Below are 23,151 nucleotides of genomic sequence, written 5' to 3'. Positions count from 1 at the left end.
TAGTAAAAGTAAACGGGCCCAAATCTAAGTCCCCAAAAAGTGCATACTTCCAGTCATGCCCTTGGCATGTGCATTTGGGGAAAGGCCCATTATAGAAGCAATTTGTGTGTGTGAAATAAACCAATGACTTTGTTAATCCAAAAACCCTAAGCATGGGAAGCCTGTGGCTCACCAAGCAACATCCTGCCTTTGATATGTAGGCAAGTTTTGGGTCTGATACAGTTGACATTCCGAAATCCCTCCCTCCCATTAATTCCAAGTTTCAGATATTCCAAACACAACCTTAATCATCCCTCTCTCTCTCTTAACAACCATGGAAATTAGGAGAGAGGATGATGAAATTCAAGACATCAGACACAACTACTCTGAAGTTAACATTGAAATTGAGAGTTTTAATGCCAATAGGAGTTGCCCACTCCCCATATTCCTCAAGGTATTTGCTGAAATGTACAATTTTACTGTTTACTTTGAATGAGCATCTTTGAATTTTGCACGTTCTGCAGTTTGAAGATGTGGAGTACAAGGTGAGGAAGAAGGAAGGCTCCACCAAAAACAGCAACCCAGTGAAGGCAATAATGTCAAAAGCGGCCTCAAAAATCAACATGTATGAAGACAGCTACAAGAAAATCTTGAAGGGCATAACAGGAAGAGTTGGGCCTGGGGAAATACTTGCTTTGATGGGGGCTTCTGGCAGTGGCAAAACAACCTTGTTGAAAGTGATTGGAGGAAGATTACTTGACAATGTCAAGGGAAACATTACCTACAATGACATACCCTATACTGCTGCCCTTAAAAGGAGGTCACTTTCTCTGTTTTGAAGCATTTCCTGATTGAGTATTAGTGTCGCAAGTTCTAATAACCTCTTGATCACTACTTACTAACAGGATTGGGTTTGTGACTCAAGACGATGTGCTGTTCCCGCAACTAACGGTCGAAGAGACCTTACTTTTCTCCGCATTTCTTCGGCTACCGAGCAATATGAACCGACAGCAAAAGTACGAGAGAGTAGACATGATAGTGAAAGAGCTAGGACTTGAAAGGTGTGGTGTGCGTTGGGGTATAGCAAGTGGTGTTTTGTTTATAGACAACTACTTTGATTTCGCCTCTTTTAACTGACGGTTTTTTTATGGATTTATCTAAATAAATATATGATTTTCTTAGGAAGTACCATTACCTTACAACTCCATTTATTCTGCAGTTTTATTGGGACTGGTTCTTGTTTTTACATCTTTGTTCTATATCCTATCCCAATTTGTAGCTTTTTCAAACTGCAGATGTCGCAACACAAAGATTGGTGGTGGTTTTGGCAAAGGAATATCAGGAGGAGAAAGAAAAAGAACAAGCATAGGATATGAAGTTTTGATCGATCCCTCCCTTCTATTACTCGATGAGCCAACTTCAGGCCTTGATTCGAACTCAGCAAATAGACTTCTTCTAGTCCTCAAAGGACTTGCCAAGGTAGCAAAAGTAAATGTTGGAGTACAACATGAACTTGTTTATGTCTAAAGATATTAAAACTCCACCTTACACAGGCCGGACGGACAATAATCACAACAATACACCAACCATCAAGCAAAATGTTTCACATGTTTGACAAACTTCTACTCATGGCAGAAGGCTATCCTGTATACTATGGAAAGGCTAGAGAATCAATGGAATACTTCTCATCTTTGAGATTTATCCCACAAATCCCCATGAACCCTGCAGAGTTCTTGCTCGATCTAGCTACCGGACAAGTCGGCGACATAAGTCTTCCCGAAGACGTATCGGAATCCCAAGGCTCTCTCGACACAGACAAAACGATTATTAAGGTGGGGAGTGTCTTTAAATGTCACAATACGTTGAAAGCATTTATTTCTCAACATGTGTTTTTTTTATTTGATTTCTTTAGTACCTGCAACTCAAGTACAAAACTCAATTGGAGGTTCAAGAAAGAAGAAAGAACCATGCTGCTAAGGCACCAGAACATCTACAATTAGCTGCCCAGGTTGGGAAGGACTGGACAATAAGCTGGTGGGAACAATTTAGGATTGTTTCAAAGAGGACATTCAAAGAAAGGAGTAAGGATTACTTTGACAAACTAAGGCTAGTTCAAGCGGTTGGAGTTGCACTGCTGTTGGGGCTTCTTTGGTGGAAATCCAAGATCGACACTGAACCTCAATTGCGAGACCAGGTTCTTGTTACGATTTCCAAGACAATATCAACAAACTAAACTAAACAAAACTAAACTGCTGCTAAAACTAAAAGTTTAACCTGATAAGTTAGGGCAATTTAACTGGTTTTTCAGATCGGCTTATTGTTCTACATCTGCATATTTTGGACATCTTCATCCATCTTCGGAGCAGTGTATGTGTTCCCATTTGAAAAGGTGTATTTGGTGAAAGAGAGAAAAGCGGATATGTATCGACTAAGCGTGTACTACATGAGCAGCACGCTATGCGACATGATTGCACATGTGCTCTATCCAACTCTGTTCATGCTCATTCTCTACTTCATGGTTGACTTCAACAGAACAGTAACATGTTTCTTGCTGACATTGTTTGCAATATTATTGGTTGCAGTGACAAGCCAGGTGTTTGAAAATTGAAACTATTCCAACATTATTGTCTTGTTTGATGAATGATTTGTGAAACAGAGGACATGAGATGACTTAGTTTTTGTGATTAGGGGGCAGGAGAGTTGTTTGGAGCTGCAGTTCTGAGTATTAGAAGAGCTGGTATGGTTGCTTCTTTGATACTAATGTTATTTCTTCTAACAGGAGGCTACTACGTACAGGTACTTCAAAACTCACTATACATCTGCTCTGATTATACTATTGTCAGGTAAATAATAGGAAAAAGTTGATAGGTTTTCCAAAGGAGTAAAACAACGGTTTAGGAACGATTTATAAAGTTAAACCAGATCATAAGAGACCAAATTACAAGGACCAAAGTAAAATAAAGTTGAAACTGTTGAAACAAGATTAAACTAGAAGCAAATCATAATTTGGGATAAATTGAAATGCAAATAAAGTTGATATTTTGGTGGGTGGGTATGTTGCAGCATATACCGAAGTTCATGCGATGGATGAAATATGTATCATTCATGTATTATGGGTTCAGACTACTTCTAAAAGTGCAGTACTCAGGAGACCAGTTATATGAGTGCCAAAGCCCACAAGGCTGCCGCACTCTGCAGAGTTCTACCTCATTTGACACTGTCAACCTCAATGGCGGCTTACAAGAAGTCTGGATTCTGCTAGCCATGATCCTCGCCTACAGATTATGTGCCTACTTTTGCCTGCACAAAAGGATCACTCAATCCAATATTTGATCAAAACAGAACATCATTACTTCAGACACTTCGTCAATCAAATGTAAAATATGAGCCAAGAGCAATTTAAGATTCATTCGTAGTCAAGTTTCGAATCCTTGTACTTCATTCAATTCAGAGGACAGACTGAAATATCCAAGGCATACATACTTTATAAAAGCTGTAACATGAAGGTTGAGATTTGATATTGTGCTCAAACAAATGTCCATCACTTTCAATACATTATGATACATAGAATTGTTACTTGGATCTCGCTCCGGTGGATTTTGATAACCATGTTACTTCATGTACTTGTGCAAGAATTTTCGGTGGAAGTCATTCCTGATGGTATCATTTATAAAACGCTTAGGGGTCTTTGTTTCGCCTCGGGCCTGGTTCTTGAATACAACATCATCATCCCATCTGATCCAGAAATGTATAGGAGGTTGTGTAATCAGAATAGAAGTTCACGTACGTGCACCAAATAAACAAATGAAGTCATGAAAAATGGCTAAATCAGGTGAACTGACCTTCTTTTGACACTAAAAGAGGAGGGTTGCTCATTAAGCAGTGGATTTCCTCGGAGTAACTCTGCTTCCTTCACTTTAAGCTCTTCCTCTCGCTCTTGTATTTCCTATACATCATATTACAGATTTAAGCAACTGACGAAGCAAAAATTTTAAACTCAATATTTTGGATCTCATTGATCTTAAAAGATTCAACTAATCACCATTCATGCAATCTCAACTGCTAATCACTTGGTTCGAGGTGCATTCCTTCTTAAATCTTGAAGAAAAGAAAAGGTTACCACTACAAGCACGAGACCATATCATGAAGCTATCTGGATAGACAAAAGGCTCACCTTTCGAAGCTTCTCCTCTGCTCTTTCCTTCTTTATTTGCTCAAGCTCAGCCAAGAGAGCTTCAGTATCATCCTCATCATCGTTGTCGTCGTCGTCGTCGTCACTACCATAAAACATTAGATACTTCAATACTAAACTTCAAACCATGAATATCATATACTTCAACACATATTCTGCATCTCAAATTAAATTATTCTGTTTTGCAAAATAGTATGTGCAGTAATGTAAATACAACTTTACTCAATAAAGGGAAGCTAGACTACCAAGTGAGGACAAAGGATGTAAATTTTAAAAACACACGAGTAAATAAAGTTGTCTCTAGTAAGAATTAAGAGAAAAGGCTAAGAAAATAATATGATTAATAAATTCATATATTTTTTTTATAAGAAACAACCTCATTGATAAATTAGTAAAATGGAAAGGCAACCAACTAACCTCTCATTATCACTTTTGACATCCACATCAGAATCGTCAGCATCTAAACTTCGAGGAATAATACGATCTTCAATATCTCTCTTTCCTCCTAATAAGCATAAAAAATAACTGGTGAAATAAAAGATTACCGGATGTGTTATTAAATGTAAACACAGGAGCAGGTGAATTCACCTTCTAACAGAAATTGACTTCCTTTCCTATGATCTCTATCATCTGCAAATTATGGAAGTGAATCATGATAAACTCATTGCAAACACGACAGCATGAAAAAAGGATATTCGAACAAAACCATAAGTGACGTGAGAATAAACAAATAACTCATTATACATTTTTCTAAAGAATGGATGTGTTTACCATATGACTTATTCTTTGATGAAAAATGCCTCCTTTCACGATCTTCCAACTCATCCCTGAGATTCCTCCTTTGCAATTCATCATGAGTATCCTGTCCTTCCTTTCTACATATAAATGACAGGTAATTAGAGACTTGCAAATCTTGGAAGAAAGTAACAACATATCCAAGAAAACATAAACAAAGAAAAATAACCATTAGCCAATCAAAAATAGATTAGTGAATTCTCATTTTGAGAAAATAACAAGGCTGATATGGCTCACTTGTAATACCAGATTGAAGTTAATTATTGAATGAATATAATTGTGGGAACTCATAGATGGAGCTCTCTTCTCTTCTCTAGAGATTTTGAAGCCATTCATGATGTTTGTGCAGGGTTCAGTGAATGCCTAGATAAAAGTGATAGGCCCCCAATTATAAATGTATATCGTATAAAGAGGGTACAAAAGGGAGAGTAGTTGTTAAAAGGAAAGAGAATGTAACTTGTAGTGTGAGTCCTGCATCCGTTAGCATTGTAGCAGGGATCTACACATTGGATCAGGTAGATAGTTCTTAATATTTTTGGCATTTTGTTGTGTTTGGTATTAGGAAAGAGATTGGCTCTCTAATTCTCCCTTGGTAATGAGTCTCTCTAGACAAGTTCTATCAAAAGCTCCTCTCATAGTCATAGAGTATGTGGAAGTGGTCATAAGACTAAAAAGATAACTAATGTGGATCTTTTCAGCTGAAATTGAACTCCAAAGCGAAAGTGTGGTTCTATCAAAAGCGGAAGGAAGGCCTTGGTTCGACATCTATAAAAACACTGCCTTCTTCAGATTCCTAGAGTTTAAGGTGTCAGCCGGCAATAGAATAAAGTTCTGGTCGGATAGATGGGTGGGTGAGCAACCTTTGAAACATTCCCTCCCCGCCTTGTTTAACATTTCTACAAAGAAAGAAGCTACAATAGAGGAGTGCTGGAACAGAGATGAAAACGACTAGAATTTAGACTTTCGAAGATGCCCTTTTGATTGGGAGGTAGTTAACTGGGTGAATTTTATTAGCTAAATCGATGTAGTCAGACTTGGAGCAGGAGAAGATCAAGCGAGATGGTCCTTGGACAAAACAGGGACCTACTCAACTCGTTCTGCTTGCCTGCGGATGGAGTGTACCCCTTTAGTAAGATCTTCTCTCCTTTTGGCAATCTGGAAATTCACTTCTTCAAAGCGGGGAGGGGTTTCTATGGTCCCTTGCACACCAAAGTGGAACTTCCTTCTGGATATTTTTGGGGTTTCGGTTTGTATCCCAAATAAAATTGATGATTGGCTTTCAGAAGTGTTGCACAGGTGGAATCTCCCTAGCAAGATGAAATTTCTGTGGGGTTGTGCTGCTAGACCTTTTGTTTGGCATTTATGGATGGAAAGCAAATTAGAGGACTTTTGAGGATAAGAATGTTTCTTTTGAGATTTTTGAGATTTTTTTAGAAATGTACAGCACAGCCTCTTGGTGGTGCATCAACTATAGAAAATTCTTTTGTAAGTACAACCTTTCCATGGCTATAAACAACTGGAAAGAGTTGATTTAGTCCTTGGGTGGGATTCCCCCTGCCCAACCCTTAGGTTGTCATCTTTTGCTGAGTTAATACATAAGTTTCTTATCAAAAAAAAAAAAAAAAGAAATTGAACTCCAATAAGAAAATTACAACTGTGTAAGATTTTTCAGGAAAACAACTTTGTTGCTCACTCCTTCACGTGTAAACTTAAATCTCGAGTCAGAAAACCAAATCATATAATTACTTTGACAATATTCATTTCAGCAAGCTGAAGATTATCGAGTAAATTAAGATGGTTATTTTGGAAGAGCAGAACTCTCAACTTATTGGAATTTGCTAATAGAAAGTCAGTAAGAACCACCCTTCACGGTTTCACTCTTAAAGAAGACATAATATGGAATAAAAAATGCAAGAACTTGTGGCTTTTTAATGGTGATAAAAGGTTCCTCATTTTTTCATATGGTCTGCTTGTAAAGGAGTATAAGTTTTAATTCAGAAATAATCGATTGTGATGGCAAGAATGCAAGTGTCTTACATTTAACCTGCATCTAGAAAAGGAAGGTCCTCTCTTTCTTTTCTCAAACGTTTTGCAAAAGGCAAATCTCCCGAATGGATTCTCTAGAACCTTAATTCAAGCTCTTAAAGAACTTTTGAGGAAGAGAAAAACAGAGGCACCCAAATGTTATTGGCAACAAAGCCTAGGGCCCCCAACGATACAATGAACTCTTCCAAAATAGTTAGAACATCCTTAAACCCAATTTCTTACAGTCGTTACAAACTTACAACAGAATTCTTCAAAAAGAAGTCAATTGTTGATTTAACACAACACCCACAGCCTAAAAGGACACAGAATACGCCTACATGTGACTATGCAAGCTTCAGCTGGAATCATCCATTATTGTTATGAGGAGACATTTACCGTTCAAAATTACAAGAGCCCTAAGAGAACACATCAGTTTTTTCTGTACCCTTAATCCTTTTACGGCAGATAAAGCTCTCCTTCAATGTGAAGGTAGAGAACAAAGCCTCATCCTCTGCGGCTTCAAAGATTGGTATAAGGTCGGCAGCTTCCACCTGAAAATTTTTTATATCAGCAAACTTGACCCAAATATATCTCCTAAAGTTCTATCTTATGGGGGCTGGATAAAAATCCGAAATCTTCCTCTGGATAAATGGGACAAAAGGTACCTTGAAGCTCATCAGAGATGCTTGCGGCAGTTTCATCGAAATAGCTAAGAAAACCCTATCGAGACTTGACTTGATGGAAGCAACCATTAAAATCAAGGAAAATCCATTTGGATTCATCCCTGCAGAGGCATGTATTCATTCATCTCCCACAAACCTTACCAAGGTTCAGATTGACCCCTTCTTCCATTCAGTGTTTTCGAGGCACACCCGGGCGCTCGCCTCAGGCTAGAGGCGAGGCGTTTCTGCCCAGGTGCGCCTCGCAAGGTGCCTAGGCGAGCGCCTTCAATCGGGCGCTCGCCTTTGGGTGCCTCGGCACGCCTGTTGCCTGAGGCAAGGCTATCGCCTCCTTCAAGGGGCGATCTGTCCTTTTATTTTTTTTATTTCTTTTTAAAGGGTTTTCTTTTTTAAAAACCCTCCCCTGCGCAACGTTCTCTGCCTCCCCTTCATCTCGACATTCACGATTCACCTTCAGAAACATCACTCTCCGCTGGCCAACTGTCGCCCGCTTCCCCGTCGCCACTGTCGTCAACCGGCGTCGCCGTCTGCTACCGTCACAGCCGCCGCCTCCGTTGCCGTTGCCGCTCACTCCAATAGTCCGACTTTCGTAGGTTTTTTTTTTTTTTTAATTTCTTATAACTCATTGACTCCTTTTCGTTTCCTCTCTTTTATTTCACACAAAAGTTTTCTAAATCTTTGACTTTCTTCACACTTCACAGTGACTCTTTAGTCTTTCCTTTACAATGTTTTTTTATCTTCCAAATTTGAATTATATTAGGATGGAAGAAGGTGGAAACAAACGCAAGCATCCCGGTTGGCAATACATCATATTGGATGATCCGAAAGATACAAACACGTGCAAATGCATGTTTTGTGGAAAAATTACCAAAGGTGGAGTTTGCCGAGCAACAAACCATTTGGTTGGGGGAAATCTAAATGTAAAGGCATGATTGAAATGCCCAACTAATGTGAGAGAAGAATTGAAGGAGTATCAAACAAGAACAAAAGCAAGAAGGGAAGAGAGTAATGTCCTCCTAACGTATGAAGATTTAACTTTGATTGAAGAAGATGATCAAGATGAGATGGAAGTAGTTGGTGGTAGTGGTAGTGGATTAACATCAACCCCAATGAACAATCGAATAAGAATAAACACAGGTGATAATGTGAGTAGTATAGGTGGGAATGGGAGAGGGAGAGGAAGTGGAAGTGGAGGAGGAAGTAGTAACTCTTGTAGTCCATCAGTGTTAAAACCACTGCGACCAAATGGGCTAATAGATAAATTTGTTTATCAACATCCTGGAAAAGTTGTTGATGATAGAAATCGATTGAAGAGGTTAAAGCAATCAACTATTACTGAAAAATATGATAAAAAAGGGAGAGATGCTACAATGCAATTCATCATGCATTGGACATATCAAGCAGGTATTCCTCTAAATACTATATTGGACACCATGCGCTGCTCATTGTCTAGATTTAATTTTGGAGGTTATTGGAAAGATTGAGCAGGTGAAAAGGTGTCTTAGGAAGGCTGTGGCACTTAGTGGTTTTATTTACAACCACTTGTACGTGCTAAACATGATGAGAGAATTTACTAACCAACATGAATTGGTAAGACCAGCAGTGACTCGCTTCGCAACTTCATTTTTAACCCTAGCCACTATTCACAGAAATAAAGCCAATTTGAGGAAAATGTTTATTTCTGAGAAATGGACCACCTCTAAATGGGCGAAGGACCCAAAGGGGAAGAGAGCCGCTGAAACCGTTATGATGCTATCTTTTTGGAATTCAATCGTGTATACTTTGAAACAGTGTTTTCAAGGCACAAGGCGCACCGCTAGGCGACGAGTCTTTTGATCGCCTTGAGGCGAGAGGCGATACAAAGACGACGCCCGATTGAAGCAAGACGCACCTTAATAGTGCATAAATTACCTTAAAAAAATAAATACCAAAATAGTAAATGTCAATAAGATGCATAAAACAAAAAAATTCTATAAGTTTAGTTCCAAATAAAGACAAGCTAACATTAAGAACTTCTAGAGTTTGAAATAGAACAAAAAGTAAATATAAGTAATCAAAGCTCATCATCCTCATCTAAATCTAAATTCTCTTCGTCTTAGACGTCCTCACAATCTTCCTTTTCCAATTCTTCTTCGGTGTCATCATCACTAACCACAACTTGCACTGATTTTCGAACTCTTAAAGTTGTAGGAGCGGGAGTAGCAGGCGACTTTCCTTTAGATCTTGCATATGCTCTAGTTTGCCTTATGGGCTCTTTAACACCATTGGCCTCGGCTACATCTCCCCATGTGAGGTCGTCATCATCAAAGACCAACTCATTTTCTTCTTGACCATCTTCTTCTTCGAGTGTTCCGATCAACCATTCATTACTTTCATCAATATAATCCAAAGTAATTGGATCAAGTTGGTCTTGTAGAGTGTAACGCTCTTTTAAGTGCTTGGTTATATTTTATATAAACCAAGTCATTAAAACGCTTTTGCTCTAACCTGTTTCTCTTCTTGGAATGAATCTACAGAATTATTAACGAATGTAGAGTCAAAAGTGGATTTTTCAATCTTCAACTAACAAGGGAAAAACCAAATTATTCTCACTTACGTGTTGAAAAACACTCCAATTGCGTTCACAGCCAGAATCTTGCATAATTAAACAAAGAGACCACCATGCATAATTAAACAAATGCTGCACATTAGACTAAGGACTCTCATGGCTAACTTTCGTAAAATCGGAGCATTAACACCATAAAGAGACCACCATGCAGTTGTGCACATATTAAACAAATGATTTAGAATTTTAGTAGTTCAAACCTAAATATGTCTATTAAAAATTTAAAACTAAAAGTAATAAATAATGTCATTACCTGGTTTTTAACACCCCTTGTCCTTATTGCTACATTACTCGAAAACATGCCTTTTGCTTTATTGTACAATTCTAATTCGATTGAACATTGAACTTGATCATCGATAGATGGTATTAATCGTTCTATAACTTTGATCAGACCATCCATGACCTCAGGATCTTGCATAATTCTCTCTTTGTTGTCATAGAAAAGAGATGGATTCAAATAATATTCGACTGCATGTAAAGGCCGATGAAGTTGACAATCCCACCTTTTATCAACAATCTCCCAAATCGGTCTATACTTCGCCTCATTTCCATTAAAACCACTCTTAATAGCCTCCTTTGCCCTATCCATAGCTTCGTAAATATAACCCATAGCCGGTTTATCACCATCTACTAGCCTCAACACACGAACTAAAGGGCCCGATGCTTTCAAAGTACACACAACTGAATTCCAAAAAGATGGCATCGTAACGGTTTCAGCTGCTCTCTTCCCCTTTGGGTCCTTCGCCCATTTAGAGGTGGTCCCTTTCTCAGAAATAAACATCTTCCTCAAATTGGCTTTATTTATGTGAATACTGGCTAGGGTTAAAAATGAAGTTGCGAAGCGAGTCACTGCTGATCTTACCAATTCATGTTGGTTAGTAAATTCTCTCATCATGTTTAGCACGTACAAGTTGTTGTAAATAAAACCACTAAGTGCCACAGCCTTCCTAAGACACCTTTTCACCTGCTCAATCTTTCCAATATCCTCCAAAATTAAATCTAGACAATGAGCAACGCATGGTGTCCAATATAGATGAGGTCTCTTGGCTTCTAAAAGTTTTCCAGCTAGGACATAGTTTGAGGCATTATCCGTCACAACTTGGACAACATTTTCTTCTCCAATCTTCTCCACCATGCCATCTAAGAGTTGAAAAATCTTTTCTCCAGTTTTGATGCATGAAGATGCATCGATGGATTCCATAAACAACATTCCAACAGATGAATGAACTAAAAAGTTGATTAGTGTCCTATCCCTCCTATCAGTCCACCCATCTGACATCAGCGAACAACCATTTCTCTTCCATTCTACCTCATGATCACCCATCAGATTTTTTGTGGACTGTACTTCTTTTTTCAAGTACCTTACTCGAGCTTCATGATAAGAAGGAGGTATCAAACCAAGGCCAAATTGCCCACAGCTTCTAGCATCACTTCAAAACTTCTCAAGCGAATAGTATTTAGAGGAATACCTGCTTGATATATCCAACGCATGATGAATTGCACTGTAGCATCTCTCCCCTTTTTATCATATTTTTCAGTAATAGTTCATTCCTCTAACCTCTTCAATCGATTTCTATCATCAACAACTTTTCCAGGATGTTGATAAACAAATTTATCTATTGGCCCAATTGGTCGCGGTGGTTTTAACACCACCTGTAATTCTTGTTCGCTTGTGATCCACTACCACTACCACCAACTACTTCCATCTCATCTTGATCATCTTCTTCGATCAAAGTTAAATCTTCATACGTTGGGAGGGCATTACTCTCTTCCCTTATTGCTTTTGTTCTTGTTTCATACTCCTCCAATTCTTCTCTCACATTAGTTGGGCATTTCAAACATGGCTTTACATTTCGATTTCCCCCAACCAAATGGTTTGTTGCTCGGCAAACTCCACTTTTGGTAATTTTTCCACAAAACATGCATTTGCACGTGTTTGTATCTTTCGGATCATCCAATATGATGTATTGCCAACCGAGATGCTTGCGCTTGTTTCCACCTTCTTCCATCCTAATATAATTCAAATTTGGAAGATAAAAAAAAATTGTAAAGGAAAGACTAAAGAGTCACTGTGAAGTGTGAAGAAAGTCAAAGATTTAGAAAACTTTTGTGTGAAATAAAAGAGAGGAAACGAAAAGGAGTAAATGAGTTATAAGAAATTTTAAAAAAAAAAAACCTACGAAAGTCGGACTATCGGAGTGAGCGGCGGCGACTGCGACGGTAGCAGACGGTGACGCCGGTTGACGACAGTGGCGACAGGGAAGCGGGCGACGGCCGGCCAGCGGAGATTGATGTTTCTGAAGGTGAATCATGAATGTCGAGAGGAAGGGGAGGCAGAGAACGTCGCGCAGGGGAGGGTTTTTAAAAAAGAAAACCCTTTAAAAAGAAATAAAAAAAAAAGGACAGATCGCCCCCTTGAAGGAGGCGATCGCCTTGCCTCAGGCAACAGACGCGTCGAGGCACGCCAAGGCGCCCAAAGGCGAGCGCCCGATTGAAGGCGCTCGCCTGGGCACCTTGCGAGGCGCACCTGGGCGAAAACGCCTCCCTTCTCGCCTGAGGCGAGCGCCCGGGTGCACCTCGAAAACACTACTTTGAAAGCATCAAGCCCTTTAGTTCGTGTGTTGAGGCTAGTAGATGGTGATAAACCGGCTATGGGTTATATTTACGAAGCTATGGATAAGGCAAAAGAGGCTATTAAGAGTGGTTTTAATGGAAATGAGGCGAAGAATAGACCGATTTGGGAGATTGTTGATAAAAAGTGGGATTGTCAACTTCATCGGCCTTTACATGCAGCCGGATATTATTTGAATCCATCTCTTTTCTATAACCACAAAGAGAGAATTATGCAAGATCCTGAGGTCATGGATGGTCTGATCAAAGTTATAGAACGATTAATACCATCTATCGATGATCAAGTTCAATGTTCAATCGAATTATAATTGTACACTGAAGCAAAAGGCATGTTTTCGAGTAATGTAGCAATAAGGACGAGGGGTGTTAAAACACCAGGTAATGACATTATTTATTACTTTTAGTTTTAAATTTTTAATAGAAATATTTAAGTTTGAACTACTAAAATTCTAAATCATTTGTTTAATATGTGCACAGCTGCATGGTGGTCTCTTTATGGTGTTAACGCTCCAATTTTACGAAAGTTAGCTGTGAGAGTCCTTAGTCTAACGTGCGGTGCTTCTGGCTGTGAGCGCAATTGGAGTGTTTTTCAACACGTAAGTGAGAATAATTTAGTTTTTCCCTTGTTAGTTGAAGATTGAAAAATCCACTTTTGACTCTACATTCGTTAATAATTCTGTAGATTCATTCCAAGAAGAGGAACAGGTTAGAGCAAAAGCGTCTTAATGACTAGGTTTATATAAATATAACCAAGCACTTAAAGAGCGTTACACTCTACAAGACCAACTTGATCCAATTACTTTGGATCATATTGATGAAAGTAATGAATGGTTGATCGGAACACTCGAAGAAGAAGATGGTCAAGAAGAAAATGAGTTGGTCTTTGATGATGACGACCTCACATGAGGAGATGTAGCCGAGGCCAATGGTGTCAGAGAGCCCATGAGGCAAACTAGAACATATGCAAGATCTAAAGGAAAGTCGCCTGCTACTCCCGCTCCTACAACTTTAAGAGTTCGAAAATCAGTGCAAGTTGTGGTTAGTGATGATGATGATGACACCGAAGAAGAAGAAGAATTGGAAAAGGAAGATTGTGAGGACGTCCAAGATGAAGAGAATTTAGATTTAGATGAGGATGATGAGCTTTGATTACTTATATTTACTTTTTGTTCTATTTCAGACTCTAGAATTTCTTAATATTGCTTGTCTTTATTTGGAACTAAACTTATAGAATTTGGTTGTTTTATGCATCTTGTTGACATTTACTATTTTGGTATTGATTTTTTTAAGGTAATTTATGCACTATATATATAATTTTTACTTATTTATTAAGGTGCGCCTCACTTCAATCGGGCGTCGCCTTTTTATCGCCTCTCGCCTCAAGGCGATCAAAGGACTCGTCGCCTTGCGGTGCGCCTTGCACCTCAAAAGGACTGGAGAAGGCTTTAGACAAAGTGGATTGGGACTTCCTTGATGAAGTTCATGCTGCCAAGGGTTTCGATCACACATTGAGAAAATGGGTTTGGGGTGTATCTCATCAACAAATTTTTTAATCATTATAAATGATCGTCCTCAGGGTAAACTTATTGCTTCTAGGGGCCTCTGTCAAGGTGACCCCCTCTCTCCCTTTTTATTTATTATGGTTGTTGATGTCTATAGTAGACTTATGTCACATGCAACAAACATCAACTTTATTAAAAGTTTTGATGTGGGAAACAACTCAGTGGCCATTCATCATCTGCAATTTGCTGATGACACCATCCTTTTCTCCTCTTATGAAAACCTCTCCCTCACAAACATGTTCAACATCATTAGGCTTTTTGAGGAGGCATCGAGGCTCAACATAAATCACCAAAAGTCAGAAATTTTGGGATAAATCTTGGAGAATATGAACTGACAGCTCTTCAATCTAAATTTGCTTGTAAATTGGGGGACTTGGCCGACCACATACCTTGGATCACCCCTTCATGGTAAGCACCGGGCTCTCTCTTTTTGGGACCCAATGATTGAGAAAATTCAGAAACGTCTCCTATCATGGAAATCCTCCTATCGCTCCAAAGGCGGTAGACGTACACTCATACAAGCTACTTTATCGAACCTCCCTACTTACTATCTTTCCCTCTTTCCCTTGCCATCAAAAGTAGCACATACTATGGACAGCATCTACACAAGATTTCTGTGGAAAGGTATCAAAGACAGTAGTGGACTGCACCTCATCAGAAGAGACACTATACAGCAACAAATCCATATGGGGGGCCTAGGGATTGCTAATATGAAGATGAAGAACAGAAATCTCCTTGCAAAATGGATATGGAGATTCATTATAGAGGAAACATCTCTTTGGAGGAAGGTGATCGAGGCAAAATTCGGTAAAGCATCATGGAACCTCAAACCTATCTCTACATCACAACCTTCTGCAAAAAGCCCATGGGCTGCCATTACAAAGATGCAAAATTTGATTTTTGACCGGCCGGTCCTTAAAACCGGAAATGGAAGGAATATTTCCTTTTGGGATCACCCTTGGCCGAATAGTTTGCCTCTTAAACAATCCTTCCCCCTCCTTTTCACTTTGTCAACAAGAAAGGACGCCCCAATTTCTGATATCTGGGACGAATCTACAGCTTGCTGGAATTTGGGATTAAGGCGGAATCTTAAAGATGATGAGATAATTGAATGGGTTGATCTTAGCTTTAGGCTATCAAAGATTCAATTAACAACAGATAGGGATGTTGTTTACTAGAATCTACAAAATGGTTCTTTTTCCACCAGCTGCCTCACAAAGGACCTCACACATAGCAACCAGACACCACAAACTAGCCTATACAACATTATCTGGAAAGGAAATTGCCCTAAAAAAATGAATGTCCTCCTATGGGAACTTAGTCACCGAGCCATCAGTACCAACAATAAGCTACAAAGAAGACTCCCCATTATGGCTATTTCTCCACAATGGTGTATCATTTGGAAGTACAGCATGGAATCTCAACAACATCTCTTCAGTTCTTGTACCTTTGCATCTGATTTTTGGAAGGTCATCCTCCTGGCTTTTGGTTGGTCCACAGCATTACTTCCTTGAGGACACCTTAGTGGGACACCCCTTCAAAAACATAAAGGAACAGCTATGGACAAATTTTGATTCTAGCTTTTCTGTGGACTACTTGGGGTGAAAGAAATCAAAGGATCTTCATTGACAAGTCACAATCTTTTGATCGTTTTTTTGATGCTATAGTGTTTAAAGTTATATCTTGGTGTAAAACTTCTACTTTTCTTTACTATAGCTACACTTCCCTCCTATCCAATTGGAAGTTCCTTTTGTAACCCATCTATGGGCTTTTGTACTCCCTTATATGGGCTCCATGTAATTAATTTCATATATCAATGAAATTGTTTCTTTCACAAAAAAAGTGGAATATCCTTGAACCTGATTTTTTTGATAGATAATTCAAGGCTTTTTTCAAAATGAGAAATTAAAGAAACGTTCATTGTCCCTAATCCCTTAGCCCATCTAAAAGTACTGAATGTAGACCTATCAACTTGGATACAGGAGTCTACCAAAGCCTTGTCAAGTTCCTACCGACATGCTTAAGCAAGCAATATAGCACTATTTCTCTAATCAGTTTGTCTTTTTAACAGGTAGGAAAATCACAGGTTCTATCTTTATTGTGAATGAATTGTGAAATATTGGAACATGAAAATCAAAGGAGTGATCTTCAAACTTGACATTGAAAAGACTTCGATAAAAGGGGTGGACTAGGATTACTTCTTAATATCGTTCATATTAGAGGTCTTGGCTCTAAATGGAGCTACATATCTTCATTTACATTTCTACTCTCATTTTTTGTTTTTCGTCAGCATTAGTGTTTTAGAGTGCCTAGGCTTGGTTCACAGAAAAGCAAGGGATAAGAAGTGAGTCACCGTCACAAAAGTAACACGAATTGTCAATGCAAGTGCACACGTAGTGAGTAAAGCCCCCATTTTATTTATTTATATATTAATGATTATTATTATTATTTAATAAGAAACGAAACTTTCATTATTGAAAAGAGAAAGTACAAAAGAGGGATGTGATATCCCCACTCTGCCAACACGTAAGTCTCCCAATTTGGGTACAAAAGGGTTTAGTAATAGAAGACCATAAAGAAACAAATATTTTCAACAAGATCCCATAAGTATCGTATCTGGTGGAATATCCTTCTATTTCTTTCATACCTCTCCACAACAAACCACCACTAAATTAGACCAAAGGATGTTCGCTAGGCCTCTAACACTTGTCCCAACTATGAGCTTACAAACACATCCAAAGCTTTGTTATTTAGCAACCAGCTAACATTGAACGTGTTAAGCAAATTCGCCCAACAAGCAACTACAAAAGGGCAATATAGGAAGAGATGCATTGAGTTTTCTACCTTAGCAAAGATTCACGAGAAAACCTCGACTTCTTTGGGAATCCTCCCTTGATTAACCTTGGCATGCCCTTTTAGGGAATCCTCAGATTTTCTCCTGTTGTAACCCAATCTTTAAAGAAAATGAACAAAGAATTGACAAGTGGAAGAAAGAACAACCATATTTCCAGTCTGCTAGAGTGGATAGATTAACTCTAATGCCTATTCTCACTAGATTTTTGTAGCTCCTAGAATTATCCCAAAATAAAAAGAATAAAGAAATCTATGTAGTGTTTATGGGAATGTCAATGTGGACTCCAAGAAGTCACCAAAGTCAAGGTGGAATAATGTCTATTGCTACTCTTCTTGCAAGAGACTTAAAGGCCCTTGGCTAAGGCAAGATTAAGGAAAATAACACTTCCCTCCGAAATGGCTCTAAAGATTCTATTTATGGTAAAGAAGATCTAGAAAAGTAGATCGTGCTAGCAAATACAATGCTCCATCTGTTGGTAGCATGCTAATAAATTTTATTTTACTAGCACAAGAAGTCCTTTAACGCACATCTGGAAGCTCTGTCCTTGTTCAAACTTCAGATCTCACCACAAGACACATTGTTAATGTTACTGACGGGACTAAGACCCTCTAGGTTTAGTTGCATAATGGAAAGTCAACATTTTCCTACCTAATAAATTCCCAAGAATCTTTTCCCTTCACCTTTTTTTTTGGGTTATTCGTGAATGTTCGGACCAGCTTACGCGCACCTCGACTAATCTCATGGAGCAGCCGCCTAAATCCTACACATTTCGTACCGGGAAACACATAGGAAATTCCTAAGGTAGGTGGCCATCATGGGATTTGAACTCATTCCCTCTCACTTTACCCTGACCCATTTGGACCAATGGACCACCCATGACGATTTTTTCCCCACACTCTTCATGAAAATATTATGTTAAATAGGCTTGTGATCCTTTACATGTCTTTTAGAACATCACCCTTTATCAACATTTTGGACAAAGAGGTGACCACTTAGAATTCATAGATTTCATAAAAGGTTTCACTTTGTCCATAGGTGGAGATTCCACAAAGTGACTATTTGATAGCCAGGGCTTATTCACAATTAAATCTTTCTTCAATCATCTTACTGATGGTAAGCCAACCTCCTTTGTACCTTCTGTAAAATGTTATGGAAGTCCTCCCTTCCACAGAAAGGTAGTTTCTTACTGCGGTCGCTTACCCTTCAAGGCTTAAGCCAAAATGACGGTATCCAAAAAAGAAACTCCAATGGTTCTACCTCAAAACCAGCAGTCCAAACTACTACTAACATTGCAAAAATAGTGGTGAAATACACAGTCACGCTTTGGGGCTTCATCTTCAACCTTTTTGATAGCACACTTTGTGAGCTACATTTCATGAGATTTATATTGAAATTATTTGTTAGTTTTCGTTTCTTTGTGACAAATTTAAGCACATAAGATATATTTTGCAGGAATAAAGCATCGGGAGGAAACGAGACATTTCTGGATCAAAATGAGAGAAAAATCGGAATCAAAGTGACCAAGATGGAATAACAAGAAGATTTGGAGCTAAAAACCAGAGGAGATGCCACGGCGCTAGCCTAGAGCGCCACGGCACTCCGAAGTTTATATCTCGCATTTGTGAATAGTGTAGCACCATGGCCCTATATATAGTGCCACAACGCTGCCCCGACAACTTTTTATAAAAAAGTTGTCGAGACCGCCGAAAAAGGGGAGTTTTGAAGAGGTTTTATGGCAGTTTGCCTTTTTGGCCAAATTAGAGGGCAAGGAGACCATTGGAGAGCTTAGAAAAGTGATTTTCAAGGCTCGGGATCGTGGAGGTCGCTTCGGGGACGGACGATTGACACGCCGAACATAGTTTCTTCTCCTCTCCCTTGATTTTTCTAGTTTTGTTATGGACTTCTCATTGTGATTTTATTGTTTTACATTGAATATGAGAAGCTAAACCTCTCATCTTAGGGATTGATGTAGCCATTGAACTTTAAGCATTGATTGTTTAGTTTTCTTGATTGAATGTTTATGAATGTTCTATTTATGCTTCTCTACGCTTCATACCTTGAATCTACTAGCCATAGATCGATTGATTTTAGATTTGAAATCTTACGCTCGGGAGAGGTGGTTTAGAGTTAGAATTGGGATGCATAACTAAAGGGGTTTTAAGATCGGGAGATTTATAAGTTCTTTAGAGGTCGTTAAAAGACTTATTCAATAAAGTCTTTACTTGTTATAGAAACTAGATAGGGATATTGGTTTCATAATTGGTAAGGAGAATTAGCTTGCGCTCGGGAGGGACAGTTGAGATTTGAGAGTTCTTGGCCTATAGAATTAATAATTCGTTCAATCTTGATTAATTAAGTAGTTGGTTCATAGATTCAATAGATGAAATCAATTCCCTAGGACCTTTCTCCCCATTGTTTTTATCTTTGTTATTGCTTGTTTATTTCCTTTGATTATATTCTCCAATTTTAGTTTGATTCTCTAAATAAAAGTGAGCGATTGTATCTGTGGTACTTGAGTGATCTAGAAACCCAATCCAGGACGATATCGGTATTTGACTTACCACTTTATTAAAGCTTGACCCGTACACTTGCGGTAAGCAATTTCTACTACACTTTTCCACTTCAATATGCCATTTTCTCACTTTGTTTATTGATTTTTATTTATGGCCAAAAGTTCCAAGATCAAAGAGAAATTCTACGGCAGAATGTTTTGACACTTTCTTGTGAATCTATGTCGATGACATATTTGGTTGGAATGCAAAAGAAGAATCTATAACTTTGAATAAAGAGCCATTGGTCAAATTATATTTTCCTGTCAGACTCGTCTTGGTGTACTGACCTCTTGGTGTGTCAAGTCAAATCTTCTTTTTTTTTCTCAACTCTCTTAACTTCTATACACACCAATGGGACAACTTTTTGTTACTACTTACTCCTTTGGTGCTCCTTTTGTAATATCGTTCATATCGATGAAATTTAAAGTAAAAAGTTAAGGATAATTACAAGCATTAAGTCGTCAACCCTACAAGGTTAAAAATAATTCATCTTGACAAGTGTCAAACCATTTTTCGCAGGCAGCCAAGCATCAAGTGGTTTGCAAAACCAAATACCCTTTATGATTCATTTTCTTCCATTGTTTTTTCCTTCCCCCTCCCTTTACAGAAATAGGATCGATCAATCTATTTGGAAATGACAAAAAAAATAATAATAAATTTGCCATAGGTCTCCATGTTGATTTGCATGTAGCCCCTTGAATTTTAATTTTTTTTATGAATTATCCTTCAATTTTCTACTTTGGATTGAGTATAGAAAGAAAGCCCAGACCATGACGTTACACAACTTAAATCCCCAGCCTCCATCCCAGTGAGTTACTGGGAAAGTTGGGTATTAATTGGTCGGTATCCTTGTGATTAAAAATAAACGAGGATAACCTGCAGTGGAAGTTTCTCCTTGGCTAAACACCCAGGGTGATTCACGGTAAGGACTTGGGATGTATGACTGATTCTCTCCAAAGTCTTTGAGTTCAAGCATCAAGTGGAAAGTGGGCAAAGTTTTCTTGAGAAATTAGTAGGTGTAGACCATGAGCATATAATACAAGGAGCGAGGCCCTTCATACCCAATTATCAGAAAAGGCATACAAGTAAACCAATTTAGTTCTCAGAATTACAGTTAAGAACAATACACTCCCACTAGAAAACTCAGAGCACGTCACAAAGACCTCAAGGAACTCCTGAGCGGAGGAGCGACCACTATCCCTCACAAGCCACAACACACAGCCGACTAAAAACAGCCTAGACGAGAAACTTGGTACAAAGTACTCTACTGAATGAGAAGTTAATGAACGAACGTGACCAACAAACTATAGTAAGAGCGCCCTCTGCTCCATCTTCCTAATACAAGAAACTATTATATCTCTTAAAAATATGTACCTGGGTTTCAAGGTCGTATGAGAAGCGATGTCTCTGGAGGAATATTTCTGGGAGGGGCCGAAAATTCGAGTGCCACCTTGTTCGTTTCCACCTTTAGCCGGTGCCCATGTAGGTCGAGCTGCAGTAGTCATCTCTAGATTTTTTACTCGTCTCCTCGGCCCTTGAAATGCCAAGAAAATGAAAGACGGTACTTCAGATCGGAAAGTAAGAACGAAAGTATCGGTAATATGTGAAAAAACGCACTCACACAAACCAAAGAAAACCCTAGGTCGGAAACTTGATACGAATCAAATTGAATGAACAAAAATGAAAACTTGAAGTTTGAATCCAAAAGATGAAAAAGGACGGTAGGGGATTACCTCAGAAATCTCCTTTCTGACTGATTACCGATCGGCCTGCGGATTTGAAACCAGAGATTGATGATTATGAAAGAGGAAAAATCGTCGTGCGAGAGGTCAGCCGTCAAGTAATTGAGAATTCAGGCTTTGTTGCGAATCGGGTTTAAATCCAAATTCCCAATTTCGGTTCGACAAGCGAAACCCGCAGACCGGCGGCTAATTTTAGAAGGAATTTTAAGAAAAAAACCGCATATCAAATTTTACGATAAAGTTTTTGTTTTTGTTCTATTTTTATTATAAAATACGATCGTATCAATTACTCTTTAGATATACTCATTTGGATAATTATTACTGTAAAGTTTTGGTTACATACAATTGAATTCTAAATTAAGATAGCTGTACCAATTTATACTCTCGCATTAATTTCTTGACAAAAATTAAGGTTAAATTACAAAGTTAGTCCCTAAACTTTCAAATCTATGTGAAGAATCGCATAAATTATATTAATTTGAGAGGCATCAATGATATATAATTTGATTATAAAAACCTTCTTATTCTAACTTCACCTCAAATTACTTTTCACTCACTCTTTCCTCTCTCTCAATCACGTATTTTCTCCTCTTGAGACCTTCACCATTTTTTCCTTATTTTTTTCATTTCAAATTTTTTAACTCAATTTTTTTTATTCTTTATTTTTCTCTTTCAAAATTTTTCTCTGATTCTTTATTTTGTTTTTCAATTTTTTTTATTCTTTATATTTTTCTCTTTTTCAAAATTTTCTTCTAATTCTTTATTTTGTTTTTCAATTTTTTTCCATAGAATCTCCATATTTTTCATCTCTATTATTCGTTCTCCCGTGTTAGCGAGATAATTGGAAAATTTTGTCAAAGTTAGCGAGATAAATTGGGGAAACTCACTAGCGTTAGCGAGAGAGTGTTAGCGAGAGAATGGGGAAAGGCCGACGATAGCAATATAAGAGAGAGATGAGAGAAAAAAAAATGAGCCATTAAGAGAGAGGAGAGAAAACAAAGGAGTGATAGAAGAGAGAGAAAGAAGAGAGAGAAAGAAGAGAGATAAAACAATTAGCGTACGATGTTAGAAAAAAAAGGAGAGAGAGGAGAGAAAGAAAAACAAGAGAAATAAAGCGATAGAAAAAAAAAGAGAGTGATAGAGCGATAAAAAGGAGCGACAAAGCAAAGGAGCGAAAAAAGAATAGGGAGGAGAGAGAAAAAAGAAGAGCAATAGAGCGATTGAAAAAAGAAGAGCGATAAGAAGGAGCGACAGAGCAATAGGAAAAAAGGAGAGACAGAGCAATACGAAAAAGGAGTGACAAAGTGATAGGAAAAAAAAGTAATAGGGCGATAAAAATGAGCGACAGGAAAAAAAAGAACAATAGATCAATAGAGAAAGGAGAGAAAAAAATGAGTGATCCAACCATAGAAGAGAGAGGTAGAAAAAAATTAGCATGAGCAATCCAACGATAGAAGAGAAAAAAAAAAGATTAGAGAGGAGAGAGGAAACAAATTTGCAAGAGAGGGGAGAGAGAAGAGATGAGAGAGAGAAA

General features: G+C 38.3%; 2 protein-coding genes and 1 pseudogene across 3 annotated transcripts; 1 reads left to right on the top strand and 2 right to left on the bottom strand.

The window, feature by feature from the left end:
- Nucleotides 1-531: 531 nt before the first annotated feature.
- Nucleotides 532-3,318, top strand: ABCG26 (ABC-2 type transporter family protein). The gene is made up of 8 exons (XM_022302373.2): nt 532-799; nt 885-1,040; nt 1,275-1,458; nt 1,533-1,811; nt 1,892-2,173; nt 2,288-2,572; nt 2,668-2,775; nt 3,043-3,318. Exons 1-8 carry the CDS (start codon nt 576-578, stop codon nt 3,310-3,312), a joined length of 1,788 nt encoding a protein of 595 aa, XP_022158065.2. The 5' UTR covers nt 532-575; the 3' UTR covers nt 3,313-3,318.
- On the bottom strand, nt 2,862-21,765 carry EMB2769 (Cwf15 / Cwc15 cell cycle control family protein). 2 transcript variants are annotated; one of them, XM_022302375.2, is made up of 9 exons: nt 21,609-21,765; nt 21,250-21,409; nt 4,943-5,046; nt 4,760-4,801; nt 4,589-4,676; nt 4,154-4,256; nt 3,822-3,925; nt 3,557-3,714; nt 2,862-3,279 (listed from the first exon to the last, which is right to left on the bottom strand). In XM_022302375.2, the coding sequence occupies exons 2-8, from the start codon at nt 21,378-21,380 to the stop codon at nt 3,591-3,593; spliced, it is 696 nt and encodes a 231-aa protein (XP_022158067.1). In that variant the 5' UTR covers nt 21,381-21,409; nt 21,609-21,765; the 3' UTR covers nt 2,862-3,279; nt 3,557-3,590. The 2 variants fall into 2 exon arrangements, with proteins under 2 accessions (XP_022158067.1, XP_022158066.1); XM_022302374.2 differs by lacking the exon at nt 2,862-3,279 and having other exon boundaries at nt 3,393-3,714.
- On the bottom strand, nt 5,060-12,402 carry LOC148208669 (uncharacterized; annotated as a pseudogene).
- Nucleotides 21,766-23,151: the final 1,386 nt, after the last annotated feature.

This window comes from Momordica charantia (assembly GCF_013281855.1).
Source record: "Momordica charantia cultivar OHB3-1 chromosome 10 unlocalized genomic scaffold, Mcharantia_2.0 BLBB01000010.1, whole genome shotgun sequence".
In the NCBI taxonomy this organism is placed as follows: Eukaryota; Viridiplantae; Streptophyta; class Magnoliopsida; order Cucurbitales; family Cucurbitaceae; genus Momordica; species Momordica charantia.
This window is presented reverse-complemented; position numbering and strand designations above follow the sequence as displayed.